This window comes from Haplochromis burtoni, unplaced genomic scaffold, assembly GCF_018398535.1.
Source record: "Haplochromis burtoni strain Fernald_Lab_line unplaced genomic scaffold, NCSU_Asbu1 Contig_17, whole genome shotgun sequence".
NCBI classification, from domain to species: Eukaryota; Metazoa; Chordata; class Actinopteri; order Cichliformes; family Cichlidae; genus Haplochromis; species Haplochromis burtoni.
In genome coordinates this window covers 2,985,308-3,006,501 of record NW_024582378.1, presented here as the reverse complement: position 1 = coordinate 3,006,501, position 21,194 = coordinate 2,985,308, and the positions used below count along the sequence as shown (strand labels likewise).

At 39.2% G+C, this 21,194-nt stretch overlaps 1 protein-coding gene across 7 annotated transcripts in view; it reads left to right on the top strand.

Moving 5' to 3' along the window:
• cadm1a (cell adhesion molecule 1a) overlaps nt 1-21,194 on the top strand; it is a 467,380-nt gene that overhangs the window by 345,922 nt on the left and 100,264 nt on the right. For all 7 annotated transcript variants that reach the window (XM_042218278.1, XM_042218280.1, XM_042218279.1 and 4 more), the window contains 2 exons: nt 17,795-17,947; nt 19,472-19,609. In XM_042218278.1, the coding sequence (XP_042074212.1) occupies nt 17,795-17,947; nt 19,472-19,609 (291 nt within the window). The remainder of the gene's footprint in view (nt 1-17,794; nt 17,948-19,471; nt 19,610-21,194) is intronic.

The window sequence follows — 21,194 nt, the reverse complement described above, 5'->3', positions numbered from 1 at the left end:
TGAGATTTTGGTCATATCGCACACCCCTATAAGCGTAGTCTCATAGTATATTTATAGTTTGGTGCCACTGTGCTAACTTCTGCACCACCACGATGCTTAGACAGATACAGAAATATCAACCAAATTTCTGTTGTCCTGTTAACCAAATTATGTAGTTGGTTGAACGCAGCCTGTCTAAGTAATGCAATATACTATACGTTTTTAGTCACTCTATAAGGCACACATTTGCTTTGAAGCCCAAAAATTAGCCCTATGGAGGGTATATTTATATAAATTCTACTTGTGAGGACAGAAACTGATTTCGTTTTATTTCTGAGGGTTAAGGCCGCACGGATGACAGGACATGAGCTGTAGAGCTGTAGTCCTCTGCTTTCCATGGACAGCCATCAGTGCTGACAGAGATGCATGGCTGTGTCGCACTCGAATCACTTTCAGAAACAAAGAGCGTACACTGCAATCACAACAGTGCTTGTCGTCATACCTGAATAATCAGAGCAACAAGGTAAATGTGTCAGAGGACAACCATGAACATTGCTTCGCTCTAAATTACCCGAAAAACACAGTCAGTGGCTTCACCAGTGACATGGAGTTATTTTGGCAACTATTCCACTCACTTGCGCTCTCAGCCTGACCCAAACAAGACCGGTTGTGTGTGTGTGTGTGTGTGTGTGTGTGTGTGTGTGTGTGTGTGTGTGTGTGTGTGTGTGTGTGTGTGTGTATCTAACCTTCCTCCTACACACTGGCACTGAACAAAGATGCATTCTCTAACATTTGAAGCAAAAGCTGAGTGAGTGTTTGAGCAGAGAAAGTAACGCTCTGTGTCTTTCTCACAGTTCGTATCGTTGTTCCACCACATGATAATCTAATACTGTAATTAAAGACAAAAAAGAAAAACAGCTGACTTTGCGGTTGTTAATTTCCAAAAGGTTTGTGTATAAATAACTGCTGCTTCACAAACAACAATATAATGCATTAATGCTAAGATTTATATATTTATCACCGCAGTCGCTGTGGGATGCAACACAGTGATGTTGCCATGCTAACAGGAGACCAATGCAGTACCTATAATTATCATAAAACAGTAAAGATGATGCACTGATGTAAGAATGATGTAGCACAGTGAGAGGCTTTAGTCACTCAGACATAGAGACCAGTCCCTGACCCCTGACAGCCTCTTGTTGCTAGGGGAAAATACGTTGCTAAGATGTTGCTGGAGGTTGTCATCTTTCATTAGGTGGCATTAGTCACAAACAGGTACAGTACTACTACAGTACTACACCAAAACCTTGTTATTTTCTTCGTCAGATTGTCGCAGTCACCTGTATTTAGCAGAGACGACTTGATTTATCTGCAAACACTCACAAACTTGAACTTTTATAGGTGGCTGGTGTGCATTTCCACTTAGTGTCACATTTTTCACAGTTTCACAACCACTTGGCAAGTAGTTTGCAAATGTTTGGAGTCAAGTTGGCGTGCAAACTGTTAGCTACTTCCTAAACTTTCTACCAACCAAACAACCACTTGGAGATATTTGGTGCAGCTCTGCATACCTTGATGCAATCAATTTCAGCCATCAACAGGCAGCAAACCACTTGACAACCAGTCAAGGAACACACATCTTTCTCCTAGTGACCCATGGTTGCCAGGGGGGCACCAACAAGTCTCTATGTCTGTGTGTGGCCCAATGAATGGGTAAATATAATATTTAGCAGCAAAAGGAAGATAGCAGCTAAATAAGTCCAAGAAACAATGAAAGGGAGTATTAATATCACTATTAAATTCATCCAATGGAAAAGACAAACGGTTGCTCCTTGTTTGATGGCAGTGAGCTGTTTTTGCTAACATGTAAGTCATGAGAACTCAGGCTAATAAAAGACAGAAGTATCAGTAAAAAAGTCCCTTTATTACCTTCGTTGGCTGTTTTTAACCCTAGAAAAAATTACAGTGCACAGCTCACACATTGTGTGCACTGCCTTTTTGATATTAATTATAATAATAACTTTATTTGTACAGCACTTAAAAACTGAGTTACAAAGTTCACCACAGTTTGAATTAAAGTCACCATTAAAGATAACTACGCGTGTTTGAACATACAGACAGTCTAATCAGGGAAACCTGATTTCCAAGCTAGCTTCAGTCTAACACATCCTGGGTCTGACGTTACAGTTGGACATTTCTGAAACACCTCAGCTAGGAGGTGTTTAGGAGGCATCATAAATAGATACCCAGGAGGTGTAGTGAGTCACAAATAAGCCCTTAGCTCAGCCACCATTCAGAAGAAGTTAAATTGCACCACATGTGTCCATGATCTCACTCTTTTGGCCACTACCCAGAGCTTGTAACCATAGTTAGGGTAGGGATGTACATCAACTAGCAAATTGTTTGTTAACAGTAAAATAACCCTTAATTATAGTTTAAGTAACAATTAAATTATAGTCTGTTAGGTTTTAGCCCTTTATTTTGGTCCATTTTTTGTTAAAGTTCCCCTTTCCTTATTTCACTGTGAGCAGTCAGGGTGCTTTATACAACTTGCTTCATTGACCCATTTTTTAATGGTGTTTCTACAGAAGTGCTTACAAGTTCAAATATCAGTGACCTCGACTTCAAGCTCAGAGGTCAAGTTTTCAAATAGCCCTTTTCAAATTAATACCGTAGGTATATCTACAAAAAATCTCAGACAAGTTCGAATATAAGTGACCTTGGCCTTGAGGTCAGAGTAACTTTTCTGAAAATCTTGTGAATGTGATAACTTGAGAACATGTTGATTTTGAATGAACAATGTACGATTTTGAAATCGATACCATAGGTTTATCTACTAGAAAGCTGAGGGGTAGCACTGGTGGTTGCCATTATTTTTTTTCTCTGTCAGACACACAGAACATGCTCGGATCAGCCTGATGTTCTGCTACCAACAAGACATTTGCACAGTGCCCTCTGGTGGGCAAACTGTTCAACATCAACATTCATAACACAGTTGAAGGGTGTTTCTTCCGGTTCTTTTTTTTTTAAATCTTTTTTACTCTTTCTATTAGCCTTCTAAAACCTACATATGTGTGAATGGGTAAGACTGGCTGATATATCAGTCCTGCAATATATATACATTTGGCTTTAGTTACTTTTTGTAGTTATACATAAAGTTTCCCACAGCCTTCACTATTTTATTTCAAAGTTGAAAAAAAGGAAGGTTCATACATCAGCTTTGCAAATCTAGTGCAAACCTGCATTTGCAGTGTGTAAATCCAGTTCTGTTCATTTTTTGGTGTTTGTCTTCAGTTAAGACTCTATGCATAAACACAAACACACTGTTTATATACACTCATTACTTAATGGTTTATACTTTATGACTCACCAGAGACATCCAAGCACCCGGTGAGGTGGAGTGCCAGGCCCTCCTTCACATTTACTACTCCCTCCTCATTGATCGCCTTTCAAAATGCACCTTCTATATACTATACAAGGGCACGCTCGCAGAAAGCCCTCATGCGTATGCTAAAGCGAACTTGGTATTTATCTGCTGTTGTGCCGAGCCACGGTGAGCTGACTCCCACAAGCTGGCTGTCAAGGGCAAGGTGTTCGTCTTTGACGCAGGCTCCTTGATCTTCTGTGATCCCTCCCAGGCATCTTCGCTGCAGCTGCACTGCTTCATTATGACATAACCTCCACTAGGCTGCTTCCAAACAACATTGCCCCCTTCAAAATATCACATCTGCCATCGCAGTCTGAATTCGCAATGGTGGATTATCTTTGTGAGTGTGAGATGGAAAGCAAGAAGGAGTAAAGAGACAGAAAAAGAAGAGTGCTTTGAAACCGGCTCCAGTTACTTTTAGCAAGGAGCCTGACTATTGGTCATCCTTCAGTTACACTTTATGTTCACCAAAAGCAGCTCTTATGCTTTCTGTAAACATTTTTACTCAGTTTAATCAATTTCATTCAAGTGGAATCGAGTGCCATGAGATGCAAGTACTGCGCTGCTTTTCATTTTACATCCCTGCCTCTGCAGCTCTGCAGAAAAACACTGTTTTGTACATTTTATGGGCTAATTCAGCAATTCAGTGTTACGCTTCTATAATACTGGGAGACACCAACAGGCCAGTGTCTTTTGGTTTCTTGTTTTTGTCAAGCTTCAGAATATATCACATGAACTTAGATTTTCATGAAGCCCCCTCTCCTTGACAAAAGCAATCATTGTCATCAGGGGTCCTCTTAACCTCTGACGGTGATTACCTGAAGTCTATTCCCAGTGCTACTTTAAATAATAAAAACCAGTCTAAAGATGTTTCAAGAGTAGCATAAGAATGCTTGGTATTTAACTCAGTCTAATCTACAGTAGTTTAGTTCTGTGCAGAGTAAAACATACGACCCTTTAGTACAGACTGTTGTTAGCATCTAGCGTTTGCACAGATGGTGATATTTCAATGAAACAATGACATTTTTATTATGTGAGTGCTGCTGTGCTCCATTCGAAGTCAGCAGTAGTAAAAACACAGCTGGCAGGTTTCTGCTCAAACTGACTTATGTTTTATAGGAAAATATACATTGGCAACAGCTAATATCACACCTGAATTGGGACTTTTCAGCTCATCGAAAGGCTGTTATCAATTATCAGTTCCACACATAAAAGAAGACAGCGTGCTCTACGTTTTAGCCAGGCTGTTATCCATTCACTGTAATGAGTGATAAACATGGAATGCCATGATTATGTAGGAAAGCTAAATCTGGTGGCAAATGTTGGCGTAAGCTAGCGACTGTGACTTTATAAGATCTGCTTAAATAATGTATGTTTTTTCTCCTTTGTGCCTCAACCTAAACTGTTAAAAAGATTAAAAAGAAAAGCCAAAAAAGTCACGTTAGAGCATTAGGCTATTGCCACTTCTCTGCCGCCTCTCTCTTCTCCCAGTGCAGAATTGTGTTGCCGTTTTAACCTTGAAGCACGTTGTCCTTTTCTTTGGTTCAGCGGGGCAGAATGACTGATGCTGAATGAGGTAATAACTATCTACTAGGAGCCAGAGGAGGCCACTTATGGGTGATATCTGGGCCTGATAACAACTGGAAACTGCCATTCAGGTGGCTGATAAGATTTTAAATAGGTGATCACTGTGCCAGCAAGACTTAGATATTGCACCATTTTTGCATTATCTTATGAGAACTTCACCATTGCCAGAAAGAAAATGCACACTCCTTTAATTGGCTTTTAAAATTAAGAATTATTCCAGAATTGCCACTGATATATTGATAATTAGGAGGTCTGCTTGGACCATTGGTGAATGTCTGAAGGGTAACCCTGTAATGCATGTCAAAATTTTCCTTCCATGTTAACCAGATTCACTATTTCTTAGACTAATTAAACAGACATCTTACCCCTACCATAAAACCTACTGTCACAAGTGCATATCTGTTTGGCTTGAGGAACAAAATCTAGTAATACATGTTGGGCTGCCTGTTCTTCCCTATTCTTTTCCCAAATGCTTATGTTCATGAATCTACTCATACATGCTTCCATTACCCCTCACTAAGGCGAAGACAGTATGTTCTACTTCAAATATACACCTACCCAGCTACTTGTATAAAAGGGCTAAGAAGGGCGTTCACACACACACACAGCCTTGTTCTCCCGTGGAGGATCGGTACAGTTGCAGCTTCTTGAGCAGTGGATGATTTTTCCACTGGAGGCTTGCAAGGTTCAAGGTAGAAGGCTTTTGTGACAGCAGCTTAACAAGCCAGGTGAAAGTACAAAAATAAACCCAGAATACCCCTATGCAGCTAAATTGTATTGTAAAGCTGGAGTGTTGGATATATACATAAAAAAGATATATGTATATACATAAATATAAAAAAAATACACCTGCAATATGTTAGCCAGGTAGCAAAATTAATACTTAATGAAAAGTCAAGTACCGTGCTTCATTAATGCATTGAGTGTTGACTAATCTCAGTGTATAATTTCCAGCACCAGCTCTACTTAATACAGTAAATGATATACTTTAACTCAAACTATTTGTATGTATTCCAAGAATGAACTAGAGAAAGAGGAATCAAGCCTATTATTTGTTACCTTACTGTTACTCTTACATAACATAAATACAGATGACCATTACTGTTTGTTTCTTTTTATTTTAGAGTCCAAAACAACACCTTTGAATTCTTTTAAGGTGGAAGCAAGAGTAACAAAACCCCTCCAGTAAAATGCAGCTGAGAGGTGAAGTCTGTGAGAAATGGCAACACTTCACAGATTTTTCAGCAGAACTCGTGTCAGTTATGACCAGGAGGATCAATTCAGTCCTTATGCAGAAAGGTGGACATACAGAATTGGAGGAAATCAGTTCAATGAAATGTACTGTAACTTTATTTGCAGATGGATCTTAAATATAAACATTTCATTATATTTAAATTACACATTCTGAGGGTTTTTTTATTTTTTTCATTCTTCTTTAACGGGTAGATTTGTAACCATTTAGCACATTAGTGATACTGACCCATGTGATACGCAGTTTTGTTTGGTGTGCTAAAAATATACAGTAGAAAGCTACATTCGGCTGCTCCTTTATTCACAAGGGGTCATCGCAACAGGCAGCTCGGCTTGTTTGATTTTCTTCTTATGCCTGAGGCCCTTCCTGACACAACCCCAAAGGGATTTGTGTCTTTTCCCGGGATAAAACCAGGGAGCTTTTGCTCATTAGGCAGACGTGTACGCTACAGTATAGAGCCTCTTCTGAGCACATGCAGTACAACTGACAAATAACTATGTATACAGATACCACTGTTCATTTCAGTCCAAACTAATAACCTTGTTATTTCAACCCAGTCTAATTCCTAGAGAATCAGATACTGCTGTTTGTAAAAGATGTCCTTCAGTTGACAGTAAGACCTCGCTCTGCTTCAGAATGGTCAACATTTGCTTAAGGCGTGACAGCCCAGCCCTAACCCTGACTCTAGTTCTAGGTGAGTTCTAGTTCGAGTCTTGGCAATCAGGGATAAAATCCTAAATGACAACAAAAACGATTTTTTCACACAAAAAGTCAATTTTGCTTCTTTTCTCCAAAATACAGGTTAGTGTTGCCAGGGTTAAGAAAAAGTAACTCATTATATTAATCTTTGACAGAAATACATTTAGAGTGTTAATTTCAAGGAGACACAGATGGATGGAGTCCAGCCGAGACGAGCTGCCTCACAAGTCTTTCAACACTGAAGTTTTTTAAACAGCTCTTCACAAAGTGCATCTGTCTTCAAATATGAGGAGATCATTATACGTGCATTGCTGTCTTTCTCTTAGAATGAACATGTTGCAAGGTGGGTTTCTTTTTAGACACGAGAGACTGAATAATTTGGGGCATTCCCAAAAAAATCTGTTTACAATATTGATACTCCACATTTTAAGTGAGGCTGGTGCGGTAATTTCAGCCAGTTTTTCCATTAAGTGGTTAAAGAAATAAAAAATAAAATAAATGAAATGTATAATTAAGCTAGTCATTTACAAGACCAGGTACAGGTACATCTGAAGGGTTGTCTTTGCATTTGGAACATTTTGCTGTGAACAGACAAGTGCAGCCAAAGGAGCTCTTTGACCACATGTGAAACAAGCCACCCTTAAGCTGTGAAAAGAGAAAAATCTATCCAAGATACTGATACAAATGTAGGATAGGCAAAATCTACAGTTTAGTAAATCCTGAGAAAGAAAGAAAGAAAGAAAGAAAGAAAGAAAGAAAGAAAGTGCTGATGAACTCATTAAAGCAAAAAGAACTGGACGTCCTCGGAAGACAACAATGGTGGATGATCGCAGATTTATTTCCATGATGAAGTGAAATCCCTTAAAAGCAGCCAACCAAGTGAACAACACTGTCCAGGAGGGTAGACGTATCAATACCCCAGTCTACCATAAAGAGAAGACTGCATGAAAGTAAATGGAGAGGGTTCACTGCACAATGCGAGCCACTCATAAGGCTCAAGAATAGAAACGTTAGATTGGACTTTGCTGGCTTTTTTAGATGGATGTTTTTAGCACTGTTCTGGAAAAACATTCTTTGGACAGAAGAAACCAAGATCAACATCTACCGGAATGATGGCAAGAAAAAAGTACGGAGAAGCTGTGGAACAGCTCATGATCCAAAACATACCGCATCATGTGTAAAACACATGCAATGGCTTGGGCGTGCATGGCTGGGACACTAGTGTTTATTGATGATGGGACTCAGGACAGAAGCAGCCGACTGAAGTCGGAGGTGTTCAGAGACATACTGTCTGTTCAAATCCTGCTACATGCAGATAGACAATGACCCAAAAACATACAGCCAAAGCAACCCAGGATCTTATCAAAGCAAAGAAGTGGAATAATCTTGAATGGTCACCTGTTGGTCACCTGATCTTAACCCAACTGAGCATGCATTTCACTTGTTGAAGATTAAACTCTGGACAGAAAGGCCCACAAACAAACAGTAACTAAAAGCCACTGCAGTAAAGGCCTGTCAGAGCATTACAAAGGAGGAAACCCAGCATCTGGTAATGTCCATGCGTTCAAGACTTCAGGCTGTCATTGGCAGTAAAGGGTTTTCAGCTAAGTATTAGAAATTAACATTTTATTTTCAGTTATTTCATTTATCCAATTACTTTTAAGCGCCTCAAATGAAGGGATTGTGTTTAAAAAATGCTCACAATTTAACCCACTTAATTAAAGCTGAAAGTCTGCCATTCAACTTATTTCATTTAAAAAAAATTGTGCTAATGTACAGAACCAAAATGATTTAAAAAAAGGTGTCTCTATCCAAATATTAATGGACCAAACTGTGTTTCTTTTTTGTTAATAATGAACATAATGTTTCAATCTTTAGGTATGCTAGCAAATAACTGCCGGCTAAGTATTTAACTTTTTAGCATAAATAAAACTGTGGTTTGTGTAAACAGATATAAAGAAGAGTGTTATAAACGGGAACAGAGCTGGAATTTTTAGCTTGATGGGAAGAAATATTTTAGTGCAGCGTCCTCTATTCAAAAGCAGACGTTACTAAAGTTCTTTACATCAGCGGTCCCCAACCTTTTTTGCGCCACGGACCGGTTTGTGCCCGACAATATTTTCACGGACCGGCCTTTAAGGTGTCGCGGATAAATATAACAAAATAAAACTAGTACCGGTACCGAAAAAAATAAGATTTATTCATAACACACGTGAAAAGACCCAGGAAAACAGAGTTAACGAAAAAACGATAACAAAATAACGCTAAAAACCGCTAAAAACCCTGAAAGCCATACATTTCACACCCAAGTCTCACTCTCGCGGCCCGGTACCAAATGACTCACGGTCCGTGGCCCGGGGGTTGGGGAGCGCTGCTTTACATGATTTTGAGGTAAAGAAAAGACAATACCAATGAATTTAAAAGCATAAATATATTAGTAAACTGAAAATAAGAATAAGGTCAGCGGCGTCACAGCGAGACTATGACTGTTAACAATGACTGAAGTAATAGACTGGATTTAGGTGGTGACAAAAGCTAGAAAGCATGGACTTCACCTCCTAGAGTGGTGAGGAGGCTGGGTATAAGAGTGTAATTACCCCCGCCCCACCCCGTCTCGCCCACTCTGACACCCAATAATAAAACTTTGATGTGCTCCTCTCAAAAAGTAGCAGCAGCCACTAATCACAATTGATTGCAGCCACTTAGGCGAGGCACACTCATCATCTCCCGCTCTCTCTGGATGGGAGTCATCCTCGGCAAAGGCTGGAGAAGAAAAACTATTCAAATGAAATGCAGCAAAAGAATGAAGATTAATCAAGAGAGGGGGAAAGAAAAAGCAAGATGAATTAAAATCACGCAGTCAGCAGAGGTGAAGAGGGGAGAAAGAGGCGGCAGAAGATATGTACAGCCCAGTCTTCTACTGCTTTGTATTAAAGTTTCTTTAAGTCTCATCCACTCTAATTTTATCTTTGCATTGAAGCGTAGCAGAAAGCAGAGATCACGGCTGCGTGAGGGATGACCTTTTACAGACTTTTTTCACTTTTCCCCTATTTGAATATAATTTGCTGGTTGTTTGTAATAAATATAAAACATGAATTTTTTACGTTTTAATAACTGAAGATAACCATCTCAAAAGCTAGTGTCATGGTTCAGTTGTTAACAATGTAAATGCACATATTAGCAATTCTTTGCCTATGGCTGTTTATGTTTCTGTACATGCAAGTAGACAATAGAGATATAGCAGCAAAACAGACTCTGAGGTCACCAGAGTCCATTCATCACTTTACACTGTAGGTGTCACAATATGAGGAGTGCAAGATGCAGGACTCAGGAGGCCAACTCTCATCCACAAAGGTTGAGCCTTTAATCTAGGCTATAGCAGAAAGTCCAAAATAACAAAGTCCAGAAGGTGAATAAACAATAATTCAAAAAGGAGCGAGGAATAACGCAAGGGCTGGAAACAGGGAACAAACACTGTGCACAGACACTGTGACAAAGAGTAAGGAGAAGAGGGCTGATTAGATGTAATGCCCAACGGGAGGGTAATGAGACACAGGAGAGAGTAATCACACACAGGTGAAGACAATCCGGGGAGACTCACAGCAAACCTTCAAAATAAAGCAAAAATGAAAAGTTGGATACAGGCATGATGTATGTAAACAATCCAACAGGAAATACACTGAAAATGAGTCAAGGAAACACTGAAGGACAAACACAATCATAGATAGACATGGAGGGAACTTGAGCTACTACTAACAGATACCAAACCATGGACCAAAACACAGGATGCAAAGTGGAACTCGTCATTAGAATAACTGTAAGGTAAAACAGAAATCAAAGGCTCAAGTATGTCACAGCAAATGAAGCTTGCGGTCTATTAGAACACAGAAATCAAAGCAGGAACCCAAAAATACAACAAACACAGAAATACGAACTATAAAATCTTGCAGTAATCATAAAACCTCTGCAGAATCCCAGCTCAAATTACTCACCAGCAAATTCAAAACCAGAAAACAAGACACATCCAAAGAATATCACAGCAGGGGTTTTCGACCATCCCTCAGCTTACCGATTCTTCTGATTGTACAAGAAGCTTGCCTTTAAATGTATATTCATCCCTGCATAGAAAAAGGGCAGGTTTGTGATCAGTATCCAGAACAAAATCTACTGAAAATCCCTGCCTGGTGTTTCAGCCTGAAAACAAAACCCCAGAAAAGCATCAGTGGTTAGCTTCATCACATGCATATGTTTTCTCGAAAAGTCAACTTTTGTGGCAACAACAGTTAAGACGATGACGCATTGTAAAAACATTAGAAATCCCTTCCCATTTGTCCTTGAATAACATCAAGTTCTCCATCACCATCAGCGTATGAGAGGCATTTGAAAGGCACTTTGTCTTGTTCAGGTTAAAATAAGTGCTAAATGTACTGTGCATGTATGGCACAGTACATTTAGCACTTAGAAAGTATAAGTGCTGAATGGTAATATGAGTCGGACTGAGGTTTCAGCAGTATGGGGTCTTATACGGACATTATGAAACAAGCTCAGACTTTTTCAACTCTATCTTCCAGTACTCGTGTTCCACATGTAGGTTGAAAGTTATTCTAATTATTCCTCCTCTGCACGGCGTCCACGAAGCAAAGCCTGTGTCTGCACTGTAAAAGATGACGACAAAATCCAAAGTACAGCTGAAGAGTGGTGCTTTGCTTCGCTATGTGGTGGGGAGTTACAAAAGCGTTTTTAAATAGCAGTTTGGAGAAGAGTGATTTCGGGGGCGACCTATCAATTTGGCTCCCTCAAAGACTGCTCAGTTCACCTACCTATAAATCTATCAATTTTGCCTTTACATTGCACCGATGCAGCATTGTTTATTGCTTTAGCACTCACCATTTACACTGCTCTTTCTTTTTACTAGTTTCCCTTTATGCGGAGTGGAGAGATGATCCCACTAACAGTAATGTAAACATGATCTCTAATGAGAAGTGGTGCTATAAGGTTTCTGGTTACTTGTTGTTGTTAGTTTGTACACCAAGTGATATCCGTCATTTGGAATTGAGGAGACTGGTTGCGTGCAGGAAAGATTTAACTCCTTATTAGGTTTAAAAAACACCAAAAACATATACTTTAAAGATATACCAATTTTTTTTTTCGAAAGAAAGCCAGATGTGAAATGGAGGTCAGAGGTCAAATGTGACATGATGTTTGGGTTTCACTAAATGTGATATTTAGAATCCCTATATAACAGGATCATTTACTAATTATTGCCTTTATAAAGAAAGTCACTAGAGTTTTAAGCATAGTTTTAAAGATAAAATGTGTTTTATTCAAATTTGATCTGATTTGACCGCAAAGAAGAGGTCAAAGGTCAATTGTGGCATGATATTTTAAATACACATATATGGTATTTTCTATGTGTTGACAGTACACATCATGCTTGTAGGAGTCATAGTTTCTAAGCAATAAGGCTTTTTGTCCATTTTCACCCATTAAGTTGACCTTGAAGACATCGGTGCATGTGAGCCATTTTTGTCCCGGGTCATTCGACAGTGTTTTGCATTTTCCTGTGTTTGTGTCATTTTGTATTTGTATTATGATTTATGTATAAGTTCACTTTGTTAGTCTTAAGTTTATTCTATAGGGTCCAGTTATCCTGTTTAGTTCCTTGGTTATTTAGCAGTTTCCCCCTTGTGTCTTTGCCCTCTGTGTGTCGGTGCTGTGAGCTCATGTGCATCGTTCCCCTCCCCCTTGTGTTTTATTCCGTCTTGTTTATCTACGTTCCCCAGCTCGTCGTGTCCTCTCTCTCCCTCCAGTCTGCTTCTCTGTGTACTTCCTGTTTTACTCTGATAGTCTCCCGTCAGTGTGCGTCATCTTGTGTTTGCTCTTCCACTGTCTCATCATGGTTATTCGTGTCAGCTGTGCTCCCCGTGTGTTCTCGCTTCCCTCATGATCCTTCTGTGTATTTATGTCCGCGTCTCCCTCAGTTATGTGTCGTGTCCTCCCTCATAGCTGTGCGACTCTCCCTGTGTTTCCCCGTGTGAATAGTCATTAGAATTTCCCAGTTTAGTTTTGTACCGTTTTGCTTTTTTCCAGCAACAAAGCTGTGTTTTTTGAGTTCACATCCTGCTAAAAAAATCATTTTTTGATATGTGTCCGTTAGAATGATGATGTACTTTGTTTGTGTTCTTATAGCCTAGGTTTAGGGTCATCAGTGATGATTGACTGAAATTGGTACAAGTATTTCACTCGTTTAGATTTCTAAATCTGGCCGGCTAATTGAACAGGATGTCAGTTTATACCGGAAGCCCCAACATATTGGCTGCCGTCCCCACAGGCCAAGTCAGAAGACAATAGCCTAGTTTTTCATATTGCTATAAAATAAACTTAAAGTGGTGACAACATACTAATGAATGGGATTCATTAAAGCCACCATGCTGTTAGTTAGCTCTAATTAGCATGCCCAGTGGCACTGCACTCAGCGACTCTTAAGAGGGAGGTGGAAAGTCAGCTTCCTCTTAAAGTCTCCTTGGCTAAACTTCAGGACAGCTCTACTGTACAATCTTATCACTGCTTTTAAATTAGCTCAATCACCATAAACTGCAAAAACAGATACATCAGATAATTTACAGCCTTTCAGGGTCTGGACAGACATCTCTTATCCAAAGACCTGACTATCAATTACCTTTGTCGGGCATCTGTGATGTCCCTGCTATGCTATCAGATATGATAGAACAAGAGAAGGAGAACGGGACAAAAAGAGCATGAAGATAAAAGGTCACTCTCTTTTCTGCCTGGTACACAAAGAAAAGTGAAATATGTATTCCAGTTTGCTGTGATGTTACAATAAAAGGACCGTCTGCAGCGTTTCTTGGCTTGCCTTGTCTTGTGTTTTTTTTCCTGAAATGTGCCACTGTGTTCAGTCCTGCTGTGTTAACCAGGCTGTTCTCCGTCATATGCCCTTGCATCTCTTTGAGCCTGCAGTATTGTTGTCCCAAACCTTGAGCATGGGGAGCTGTCCTTGCCAAAGTGCTTCCATTTTTCTTTTCATTATTTTTTAGAAAGTATTTATTCAGTTCATGCTTACACGGCAACGCCTTAGTTAGAAGTGACACATAAGAGGATTAAGAGATTTTTGAGAAATGCTTTTATGGAATGGATTATATCTGATTGGCACGGGTTTTTTAAATTGTTGACGCACCAGATTTTTCATTAATTTATGGATGTTTTAAAGTATCCACAGCATAAGATGTTTAGGGTTTTAGCTAAGCTTGGGTTGCTTGATGGTGCATTTCTGAACCCAGGCATATATGTTTATGGCTGGGTTTTATTGTGTCGTTGCAGGATATATAACATTTTCTGATGACGTGTTTTTGTTTCATGGCTAATTACTAGCACCTCTTATTTGGTCAGATGGATTGGTGTTGTGCTTTCTGACCCTCTTTCTACGATTTGAGCTACAGTTTGCAGCCAGTATAAAGATTGACAAAATTGATTTGTTTGCATTTTTTTCTCCCATGTCATACACGTGTAATCACAGAAAATAACATCACGTGTGGGTAAGACTGATCCATCTGAGCAGCCCCCCAACGAGTTTAACATTAACGTCCTAAGACCCGAACTCTTCCACGGCATGCATTTTTAATTTCTCTTTGATATTTGGGCTGATTGGGGCCTGATAAATGTAAAAACAACGAATTAGCAGATTTTTTCTTTTTTACCTAATTTTAGTTTCTAGGAAAAATGAGAGCCACTCTGTTGTCATTTGGACATTGAACTACTGCTCCTCCATACAGCAAAATCCAGGTTTATACTGATGATGTTGTGTTTTATATCCTCTTAAGATTTAACACTTCTTCAAATTCTATTTTGTTTTTTAGTGACCTCCAGAAACCTTTTACAGGTTTTTTGGATTATTCTAAGCTCCTTTAACAAATAAATTGTTGTGTTTCCTCAGTGAGATACATTACAGTGCCATAAATATTTGCATGCTGGATTACACTGACTATCCTTCTCTTTGAAACACACAACATTGGATGTTAATACAAAAGTCGCTTCTTTAAAAAGGAAGAACATGTCTCGTCAGTAACAGTTTTGCTTATTAGAGCCTTTCCAGGTGTTTTTTTTTTTCTTTGCATCTCTGTATTGTAGCATGGGTGTGTATGAATCTGGGAACATTTAATTCAATTAAATCATTAGGATTAGATGCTGACCTCTCATTTTAATGAGGGCTAACAAGGCGTTTGAATGAGCAACACTAATTAGGGGCACATTATTCATCTCCTAGAATAAGGGTTTCATTGTAGTTAGACAAAAGAAACTAATAGCTGCGCTAATGGAACCAAGCATATAAGTTGCCTGTTTTTTTTTTTTTCTTTCTCTTTGGAAAAGGTGAGGAATATGTATTCAGATGAAATAAGAGCTTTTATGGAAAATAACTTTCTTGTATGCCACACTTTAACACAGCATCATTAAATCTTTTCTGGATTGTTTGCACTGCTTCTTAGCAATTTGTTGTAGTGTTGTGAGCAGGATTTTCTGGCAGAATAATCAAAGACTAAGAGAAGTACCGGGATAACAGCAGCATCTTAGTGATCTCTTGTTCAGATCATCCAACATCATGGCCAGCGTTTTTAGGCTTTCTTTTTCGGCCAAAGAAGAGCACAGATGCATATTTGGATGCAGATTTTTTTTCTAGTCAGCCTGGTGATATTATTTTAAATCTATCTGATGCAAATAATGATGCACAAAATCGGTTTTAGCCTCTTGCTTTTTGCATGTCTACAATGCCTCTCAGCTTTAAATCCTGATAACGTATGGCCGCGGAAGCCGTGTAAAATTATAATGGACCCCGGAGGTTCTTCTGTCTATTCATGTCTGTTTTGAGGTGTTTTGTGTCAGAAGTCTCCGTGTTTAATACTTTAAGCTGTTAGAAAAAAAAGAGTGCCAGAGGATGAGTACACAGATCTAAGAGAGTGCAGAGTGCAGAGAACCTGGAGTTGCTGTCAGTCAGAGCAGAGTTTATCAGCACATCGAAGAGGGGATGGGTATGGGTAGGCTTTCATCTTAACCACATGTTGTCATTCTACATTAGAGCTGATAGAGTGTGCTTAGGTAGGTGGGCAAACAAGGTTAGGCAAGATGAAAGTGACTACAGATGAAGAAGAGACAGGATTTATGGAACTGCTCTCAATTGCTGTGTAGGCTCGCTGAAGGACGGCCAAGGATGAGGCTTGTGTTAATGCAAACAACGCTGTTAACAGCCACAGTATGTGTGAACAAAACTGCATTTTGGATTGAATAGAAGCGAGTAACAAAGTGCTTTACAGAGTTGCACACTTAGCTCTGTGATTGATTGTTGACTAATTATATTGAGGGTTTTTTTACCCATGTGAAAGCTCTTTGAGTACAGTTTGAGGTTGTGAAAACAACAATGGTTGGCTCGTATTTGTCCATATAAATAAATTCAAATTTCTAAAATATTTTTTTTTACCAGATTTACGCCTACTGCCTTAACGAAGGAAAAAGAAACAGAAAATACCAAAGTCCTGTCGTTTTTATTACAGTATTGTTTTTGTAAAGTAAAATTAAAAATGAATGGCTTCTTTAATAATGTTTTTTTTCTCATGCTTATGATGGACAAAAAGCTATAGAAAGTTAAAATAGTAAGTAGTCTTTCTCACTTGCTATTTGTCATAAGGAGCACACTTAAATTGTCATGTTTGAGTCTGTATTTAAAAACTGGAGGTATAAGTTGGAGATGGTGGTGCTAACAAAGCTGGAGGTGGCAGAATTTTATAGGCCCAGATTTTTGTTGGGAGTGACCCGAATGGAGAGCATTAGAATTTAGTATATCAGTGAAGCTGGATGAGTTTAAATACCTGGGGTCAACCATCTAAAGCGATGGACGATGCTCAAGAGAGGTGAGAAAGAGTGCAGGCAGGGTGGAGTGGGTGCAGATGAAAAGTAGCAAGAGTGAAAGGGAAGGTTTACAAGATGTTAGTGAGTCTTACTGTGATGTATGGTTTGGTGATGGCACAGGAGGTGAAGATGGAGAGCTGAAAGTCTAAAGATTGTCATTGGAGATTAGAAAGGAGTCCATCAGAAGCACAGCTCAGGTTGAGCAGTTTGGGAATAAAGTTAGAGAGGGGAAGCGGAGATGATTTGAACATGTGCAGAGGAAGGATAGTGGATACACTGGAGAAAGGATGTTGGAGGTGGAGCTGCCAGGAAGGAGGAAAACAAGAAGAGCACAGAGTGGATGTAGTGAAGAAGGAGATGCAGAAGGTCGATGTAACACAAGAGGATGCTAGAGATAAAGTGAGGTGGAGGCAGATGGTCTGCTGTCGTGGCTCTTTACAGGAAGAAGTTACAGCTCTAGTGGAGTTGACCTAAGGCAGTGGACAGTTTGATGTATTTTGTGCTTTATACACAGATTCTTTTGAGGCCAAAAATAAATAAAATGCACATTTTACATTATGATCTAATGTTGTTGTTTCTTTAATGAAATAACAGGATGTTTGTCTCACACCCTGCTCTATTGGATGCTGCAAATCCTTTTTTTAACATGTAACAATAATCACGAGCTAATAATATGTCTCACTATTAGCTATAAGCCTCATTTTAAGACTACTGGTCAAATCACACTTAAAGGAGTACGGGATCACATACCTTTATATTACTAAATCCTGAATAATGACAAACAGCAGCATGAATGCAACTTCCCTTTTAAATTGCATGAACAATACTAACTTCATAAAGTCATATAAAGCAGACTTCTACATTTTTGAATATACTATAATAATAATAATAATAATATAAAGTTGTGTGTGTGTGTGTGTTTTTTTCTCTTTCAGCACTGAAAGACTCTCGCTTTCAGCTCGTGAACTTCTCAGACAACGAGCTGCGGGTGTCACTGTCTAATGTCTCGCTGTCAGACGAGGGTCGATATGTTTGCCAGCTGTACACAGACCCCCCGCAGGAGGCCTACGCTGAAATCACAGTGCTAAGTAACAAAGCGCACAAACATATACATACATGTGCAGACAAACGCTCAGTGTTATTGTTAGAACTGAGTGAGTTAAACAGCAATTAGTCTACACAAGGTCTTAACACATTAATAAACTGTATTTGTATAGATGTGTGAGACGTGAGATTGTTTTAGGCTTTTTATGGTGAGCTTAGTGAGAAAGGTGTTCAAATAATAAACAAAATATAACTTTTTCAATAATATTTTCACAGTTTTCCTTAAATTTAGAGACTAGCCCAACTTTATAAGTAGGCATACCTTTACTAGGATATTTTGGAAACAAATCTTGGGACTTTTAACTATAACTGAACAATATTGCTCTATAAATGCTGTTGTGATAATAGCTGATAAATATGAACATAATAATATGACATCAACATGCATTTTTTAAACTTTGTGTTTATTGTTTTATGTTTTCAGTGTTTCAAGCTCGTGATTGTCAGATTTTTAAAATATTTGTCATCTGTAACTGTAAAAACACTTAGTGGCCACTTCATTAGATACACCTTGCTAGTACTGTGTTGGACCCATTTTGCCTTCAGAGCCGTCTTAATTATTCAGTGGTGGAAACACTCCTCAGCAACTTTGTTCCATATTGTCATGATAGCATCGCACAGTTGCTGTCGTTTCCATGATGTAAATCTCCTGTTCCACCTCACCTCAGCCGTGCTCTGTTGGACTGAGATCTACTGACTGTGGAGGAAACATGAGTTGATTTGAATTTAGTGACACGGCGTGTTATTCTGGTAGAAGCAGCCATCAGCAGCCATCAGAAAATGGGCACACTATGGTCATAAAGGCGTGGACATGGAACAGCAACAGTACTTAGGTAGGCTGTGGTGTTTAAATGATGGTCAGTTGGCCCTAAAGGACCCCTAGTGTGCCATCCAGTGTGTCTGCTGCTGTAGCCCATCTGCTACAGGTGGTTGCTACGAGTAAGTGGTTGTTTGAGTTACTTTTGCTTTCCTGTCAGCTTGAAGCAGTCTGGCCGTTGTCCTCTGACCTATGACAACAAAATGGCCCAGAGAACTGCCACTCGCTGGATATTTGATCTTTTACGAACCATTCTCTGGTTCCCTTGGAGGTCGTTGTGCAGAGAAACTCCAGTAAATCTGGTAGATTTTGAAACACCAGCAACCATGCAATGCTGATGTTTGCTTTGGACCTCAGCAGGTTATTCCAATCATGTTTACATGCCTAAATGCTGTCGTGTGATTGGCTGGCTAGTTAGTGTTATTATTAGTTGAACAGTTGTATCTAACAAAGTGGCTGGTGAGTTTATATGAAATAAATTACTACAAAATATGAGTTATTTAAACGAGATCCAACATGTTCACAGTATTGCAAATGATAATTCCTGAATTAGATTTTTGCACTTTTCTAATTCTAATTTTAAAAGAAAAGCCTTCTAATATCAGTCCTGTTTTCTTCTTAGCTTGTGGTTTTTAGGGTGGACTGCATTGCCTCAGTGTTTACACAGTTCTGTTTGTGTGTCCTGTCATAGTTCCTCCAGGTAACCCCATCATTGAGGCCCGGGATGAGGTCCTGAGCGAGGGCAACGAGACAGAGATGACCTGCACTGCCATGAGCAGTAAGCCTGCTGCCATCATCAGATGGATGAAAGGAGATAAAGAGCTTCCAGGTACTCTAGGCACTGTACACTGACTTTGAGAAAATCCCATCCAACAGTCAAGACCTTTCCTCTCTTACAGTTTTTCTCAGTCGCTTTGGTGCTTTTCTCACATCACTATTAACATTTGCACATCAGTTAGTGTATTTCTCAAAACAATTAGTGCAAACTGCTAAACCTAGTGGATAACCTGCAAAAGCAGGTCACTTGCTCAAAATTGATAATCCAGTATTCATGTCAATGAAACTGTCAGTGTCATCAAAATGAGAAGTCTTGACACCATCTTGATGAACAAGATAATCAAATGGCTTTGTAATGTTTTCATTATGACAGTGTACAGTATTCTCTCAGTGTCTTCCAGTGCAAAAAAAAGGTTAGAACTCGGTGACACGTCCTGAAAATGCTCAAGACAGCACTATACACTTTTTGCACAGCCATGTGCAGTAAAATCTACAGTAAAGTTAGACATTCCTGTAGTTATGGAAGTAAGTGAGTACAAGACACTGAATACGTATGTTTCACATTTTTACTGTGTAGGATGTTTGTAATTCTACAACATTGTGCAAAGGAAAAATACTCTACAGTCACATATTTAGAATAAACATGAGAAACACCCTTTTGGTAGAGCGGTGCACAATGTGAACAATATAACAGTACATATTGTAACTGAACATACGTAAATCATTCTGGCACATTCAGACGTCCCTGTCTGTCTGGCCACATATTCTCATCTACATCACAACAGATATCATCCCTTGCAATGCAGCGAGGAAAGTATCTCCTGGAGTGGTGAATCCACCCTCTGCATGACTCTGCTGTGATGTCGTCACATGCTGCATCCATGGCTGCTAGCAGGGCCATTTGTGCATGTGAATAAACCTTCCACCTCCAGGCAGACAAAAACTCCTCTATCGGATTAAGGAATGGGGAGTAGGGAGGGAGATATTCAACAGGCATTCTGTCATGTGCTGCAAACCACTGTCTGACCAGATGTGAGTAGTGAAAAGGGACATTATCCCAAACAACAACATACTTGTTGAGTTGACCTCCACCCCTGTCATTCTCAGGGACTATGGCATGAGAGAAATTGTTCAATTTCGGGGACAGGAAAAATAATGACAAAAAGGTATAACATTTGCTTGACGGCATTTGAAAACTAGTTCAACAATTTTGTATGTAATGACTCAAACAATGAAATAAAGACTATTGGTTTTATTGGGAACGACTATTTAGCATCCAAAAGTATAGTTCATTTTGACTGACATGACATAAGCAAATGATAATGTTGTCGAGGGCAGAGAATTGTATGAAAGCAACTGATACATGTCCAAGAGCATTTGCAATTTGTTCAGAGGAAGGAGAAATTGCTACTGTGATGTGCACAAATGACTAAATGTTGTGGAGATTGCACTAATGCTTTTGAGAATTTTCATTTTGATCTGAGAAAAGCACCAAAGCGACTGAGAAAAACTGTAACACAAATAAATATATGTACAACTATCCATTAACTCATGTGTGTAAAAATAAATTAATAAATAAAAACACATTTTCTTTCAAACATCAAAATTTCAAAGATCATATTCATAATCCTGCCTAT